Raw genomic sequence first — 6,000 nt, forward strand, 5'->3', positions numbered from 1 at the left:
GCAGGGTTGGGAGCACTGAGTGTAGCAGTACATGCATGAGATCTTTTGAAGGAGGTCACCATTATCTTCATTACCTCCCCCAGGTAGATAGCAGGGAGGGAACACAGTTCCACCCATCAACAGAAAATTGGATTAAAGATATACTGAGCATGGCCCCGCCCATCAGAACAAGACCCAGTTTCCCCTTCAGTCAGTCTCTCCCATCAGGAAGCTTCCATAAGCCTTTTATCCTTCTCCATCAGAGGGCAGAGAGACTGAAAACCACAATCACAGAAAACTAACCAATCTAAACACATGGACCACAGCCTTGTCTAACTCAGTGAAACTATGAGCCATGCTGTGTAGGGCCACCCAAGATGGATGGGTCATGGTGAAGAGTTCTGACAAAATGTGGTTCACTGGAGATGGGAACGGCAAACCACTTCAGTATTCTTGTCTTGAGAATCCCATAAACAGTATGAAAAGGCAAAAAGATAGGACACTGAAAGATGAACTCCCCAGGTCAGTAGGTGCCCAGTATGCTACTGGAGATCAGTGGAGAAATAACTCCAGAAAGAATGAAGAGATGGGGCCAAAGCAAAAACACTCAGTTGTGGATGTGACTGGTGATGGAAGCAAGGTCTGATGCTGTAAAGAGCAATATTTCATAGAAACCTGGAATGTTAGGTCCATGAGTCAAGGCAAATTGGAAGTGGTCAAACAGGAGATGGCAAGAGTGAACATTGACATTTTAGGAATCAGAGAACTAAAATGGACTAGAATGGGTGAATTTAACTCAGATGACCATTATATCTATTACTGTGGACAAGAGTCCCACATGGTCAACATAGTCATCATAGTCAACAAAAGAGTCCGAAATGCAGTACTTAGATGCAATCTCAAAAATGACAGAATGATCTCTGTTCATTTCCAAGACAAACCATTCAATATCATGGTAATCCAAGTCTATGCCCCAACCAGTAATGGTGAAAAAGCTGAAGCTGAACGGTTCTGTGAAGACCTACAAGACCTTTTAGAACTAACACCCAAAAAAGATGTCCTTTTCATTGTAGGGGACTGGAATGCAAAAGTAGGAAGTTAAGAAACACATGGAGTAGCAGGCAAATTTGGCCTTGGAGTACAGAATGAAGCAGGGCAAAGGCTAATAATATTGAGTTTTGCCAAGAGAACACACTACTCATAGGAAATACCCTCTTCCAACAACATAAGAGAAGACTCTATACATGGACATCACCAGATGGTCAACACCGAAATCAGATTAGTTATATTCTTTGCAGCCAAAGATGGAGAAGCTCTATACAGTCAGCAAAAACAAGACTGTGAGCTGACTGTGGCTCAGATCATGAACTCCTTATTACCAAATTTCAGACTAAAATTGAAGAAAGTAGGGAAAATCACTAGACCATTCAGGTATGACCTAAATCAAATTCACTATGATTCTACAGTGGAAGTGAGAAATAGATTTAAGGGACTAGATCTGATAGAGTGTTTGATGAACTATGGGGGGAGGTTCGTGACATTGTACAGGAGATAGGGATTAAGACCATTCCCAAGAAAAACAAATGCAAAAAAGCAAAGTGGCTGTCTGAGGAGGCCTTACAAATAGCTGTGAAAAGAAGAGAAGCGAAAGCAAAGGAGAAAAGGAAAGATATACCCATTTGAATGCAGAGTTCCAAAGAACAGCAAGGAGAGAGAAAAAGACCTTCCTCAGTGATTAGTGCAAAGAAATAGAGGAAAACAATAGAATGGGAAAGACTAGAGATCTCTTTAAGAAAATTAGAGATACCAAGGGAACATTTCATGCAAAGATGGGCTCGATAAAGGACAGAAATGTATGGAACTAAGAGAAGCAGAAGATATTAAGAAGAGGTGGCAAGAATACACAGAAGAACTATACAAAAAATATCTTCATGATCCAGATAATCACGATGGTGTGATCACTCACCTAGAGCCAGATATCCTGGAATGTGAAGTCAAGTGGGCCTTAGGAAGTATCACTACAAACAAAGCTAGTGAAGGTGATGGAATTCCAGTTGAGCTATTTCAAATCCTGAAAGATGATGCTGTGAAAGTGCTGCATTCAATATGCCAGCAAATCTGGAAAACTCAGCAGTGGCCACAGGACTGCAAAAGGTCAGTTTTCATTCCAATCCCAAAGAAAGGCAATGCCAAAAATGCCCAAACTATCTGCTGAATTGTGCTCATCTCACATGCTAGTAAAGTAATGCTCAAAATTTTCCAAGCCAGGCTTTAACAATACATGAACCATGAACTTCCAGATGTTCAAGCTGGTTTTGGAAAAGGCAGAGGAACCAGAGATCAAATTGCCAACATCCGCTGGATCATCGAAAAAGCAAGGGAGTTCCAGAAAAACATCTATTTCTGCTTTATTGACCATGCCAAAGCCTTTGACTGTGTGGATCACACAAACTGTGGAAAATTCTTAAAGAGATGGGAATACCAGACCACCTGATCTGCCTCTTGAGAAACCTATATGCAGGTCAGGAAGCAACAGGTAGAACTGGACATGGAACAACAGACTGGTTCCAAATAGGAAAAGGAGTACGTCAAGGCTGTATATTGTCACCCTGTCTATTTAACTTCTATGCAGAGTACATCATGAGAAATGCTGGGCTGGAAGAAGCACAAGCTGGAATCAAGATTGCCGGGAGAAATATCAATAACCTCAGATATGCAGATGACACCATCCTTATGGCAGAAAGTGAAGAAGTAAAGAGCCTTTTGATGAAAGTGAAAGAGGAGAATGAAAAAGTTGACTTAAAACTCAACATTCAGAAAGCTAAGATCATGGCATCTGGTCCCATCACTTCGTAGCAGATAGATGGGGAAACAGTGGGAGACTTTATTTTGGGGGGCTATAAAATCACTGCAGATGGTGACTGCAGCCATGAAATTAAAAGATGCTTACTCCTTGGAAGGAAAGTTATGACCAATCTAGATAGCATATTGAAAAGCAGAGACATTAGTTTGCCAACAAAGGTCCGTTTAGTCAAGGCTATGGTTTTTCCAGTAGTCATATATGGATGTGAGAGTTGGACTATAAAGAAAGCTGAGCATCAAAGAATTGATGCTTTTGAACTGTGGTGTTGGAGAAGACTCTTGAGAGTCCCTTGGACTGCAAGGAGATCAAACCAGTCCATCCTAAAGGAAATCAGTCCTGAATATTTATTGGAAGAACTGATGTTGAAGCTGAAACTGCAATACTTTGGCCACCTTATGCTAAGAGCTGACTATTTGAAAAGACCCTGATGCTGGGAAAGATTAAAGGCAGGTGGAGAAGGGGATGACACAGGATGAGATGGTTGGATGGCATCACCGACTCAAAGGGCATGAGTTTGAGTAAACTCCGGGAGTTGTGATGGACAGGGTGTAGTCCTGGGGTCAGAAAGCTTTGGACACGACTGAGCGACTGAACTGAACTGAACTGATGATGTGAATTAGTGGAGCAGTTGCTTTGAATTCAGAGAAGCTATAAATGGGGACAGTTTCTTTCTTTCTTTCTTTTTTTTTTTTTTTTTTTTTTAAGGCAAATCAGACTGAGTTCACAAGTGTAAAATGTCCAGAATTTTGAAAGTCTTCTGTTTTAGATAAGCCAGTATCAAATTGGTTTCTTTCCTCTGGCATCATTAAAAGTTTAGTTCCTATTAAAGAACAAGGTTTTCAACAGTTTGACTAGTTTTCAACTGAGAATACCTTTAACTTGATCTTTTTAAAAAAATTGAAGTGTAGCTGATTTACAGTGTTGTGTTAGTTCAGAATCTATCTTCATCATTTTTAAAGTATTGATTCAAGAGCAAGTCAATGGTATTTATTTTTAGAGACTGAATCCTGCATAGCTTAATTTCTGATCACACCATATACGTACACATATGTATACATAGGGCATGAGAGTTACATAGGGCATGTATGTATACATATATATACATAGGGCATGTATACACACATAGGGCATGAGGTTTCTAGACTCCCATTGTATTTTTCTCAGAGCAGTTTTGGAGAAGAGTTCAGGGGTGAGGATCAAAGGAAATACATACTCCTTATTCATAAAATTTTTGTAAAATAGTGTATACCAGTATGCTTTTTCTTCCATTTGGGCAGAAGCTGGTGGGGCTGAGTTGGAGAAGCAGGGAGATAGGGAAATTTTTTTTTAACATTTTCTTTAACCATGTAGAGCATCAGTCAGAGTTACTTGTAACTGTTTTAGAAGGGAGGTCTATTTATAGTTAGCAGGGGAGAAATTTTAAGAGGTATGACTAAGTGAGACATTTATTTGACCATTAGATCAAATTAAAGATGAATCAGATCTATAGAAAGTGGAATTCAGTGATTTATTTAACAAAAAGAGATGGATTTGTGTTGATGAGAACTTGTGATCTGTTTTCTTCTTATTCTCTCTTCTGATGGAAAGCAGTAAATATTAAAACCAAACAAAAATAGGAAAGTATTAGATCAGAAACTTATTTTAAAATTATTAAAGTTATTTTAAAATTACAGTGCCCAATTTTATTGATTTTTATCTTTTTTTTCTTTTTGACTCTTCTTGGATCTTTTTTGTTTTTTAGTTTCAAAAATCATATCCTGAAGTCTATCAAGAACGATTTCCTACACCAGAAAGTGAAGCTCTTCTGTTTCCTGAAAAACCTAAAGCAAAACCACAGCTGCTGATGTGGGCACTAAAAAACCCCTTCCAACCATTTCAAAGAACTAGAAGTTTTCGGATGTAATACTTGGATAGAGACCTGTTGTTGCTGTTGTTTTGAGTAAATGATTGGCTATAGGATTCTGGTGATGGAAGAACGAGGCACATAAACCACAGACTACTGAATTATAAATACAAAAATTTCCTGACTCCAAGAAACATTGAGCCATTATCAGTATTTTTATAAAACTCAGTGCTATTTTTAAAGGGTACCAATCTATTAAAAATAATGAGACAACTATATATAGTGGTAATGTTAACATGTTTGTAATTGTTAAAAATTTAAGGTGTCTTCATTTTTTTATTTGTTGTTTTCTATTGTGTTTGTAAAATATTTGTGTGTACCTCCTAGTTACTGATGTCTGTGATGATCATGACTGAAGAGTCTCGTATATACTTGAATGAGAAAGACACTGGGTACTGTTACTGTGATGCTATTGACCTAATAGCCAGTTGTGGTTTCTGGTATATAAATTGTTTTTCACTGTTGCACCAAGATTCTTCATGTTCTTTATTACAGTAGCTGTGTCTTTTATTGCAGATTTGTTGGATGTTGTGACAGATTTTATGAAAGCTCGTTCTTCTGTGATGTACATATTAGTTGGTGTTTATTTGTATGTGAAGTAGATTTTCTTGTGCCTACAGTGGTATAATTTCAGTCTTGGCTAAAGATGGAAAATTAAACTGGATAAATTCTTTCAGTTTCATTAGCCCTGTGATTCTAAGTCAAATCTTTGTTGTTTCATGAAAAACAAATGGGTTAAGTAAAATGAGACTACTTCCTTTATAAGTATATTTTCCCCAACGTCCTTAACATTTTAAAGTAAATGGAATGTAAATAAAAGCCATTCTTTTTAATACTCTACTTGGCGTTTCTTTTTTGACATTTATTTAGGTCAGTCAGTGAGCATCTTCAAATGCTAAGTATCATTGCCTTAGCCAGTGTTTTCATATCAATCATTTATTTCTATGATAAAGTAAGAAGTGAGTTTGGGCTTTTGTACTAGACTTACAATAGGAGATGATTTGTCTGTTTCTTTTGCTTTGCTTTGCCCTCTTGCAAATAGTGGTACACTTAAATTATAGAGCATCTGAAGGCTTTTTCTAAAGAGTGATTACCCAAAAAGCTAAAAGAGCAACACTCAGTAGTTGGCTTGCTCTGCTGTTTGGACTAATTTTTCCTTGCACTTGAGATCTGCCCCTGTTCTTTTGTAGCAAAATGCCTCTTGCAATTGACTCTGATATTGCCCCCTCAGAGATGAAAAGAAGTGTTCCTTTTG

General features: G+C 37.9%; 1 protein-coding gene across 1 annotated transcript in view; it reads left to right on the forward strand.

Annotated features, from left to right (window-relative positions):
- The window catches only part of DEPDC1B (DEP domain containing 1B), a 91,704-nt gene extending 86,119 nt beyond the window's left edge, over positions 1-5,585 (forward strand). Inside the window, exon 11 of the mRNA XM_027520380.1 lies at positions 4,584-5,585. Within this exon, the coding sequence (XP_027376181.1) occupies positions 4,584-4,745 (162 nt within the window). The 3' untranslated portion in view covers positions 4,746-5,585. The remainder of the gene's footprint in view (positions 1-4,583) is intronic.
- Positions 5,586-6,000: the final 415 nt, after the last annotated feature.

This window comes from Bos indicus x Bos taurus, chromosome 20 (genome assembly GCF_003369695.1).
Source record: "Bos indicus x Bos taurus breed Angus x Brahman F1 hybrid chromosome 20, Bos_hybrid_MaternalHap_v2.0, whole genome shotgun sequence".
In the NCBI taxonomy this organism is placed as follows: Eukaryota; Metazoa; Chordata; class Mammalia; order Artiodactyla; family Bovidae; genus Bos; species Bos indicus x Bos taurus.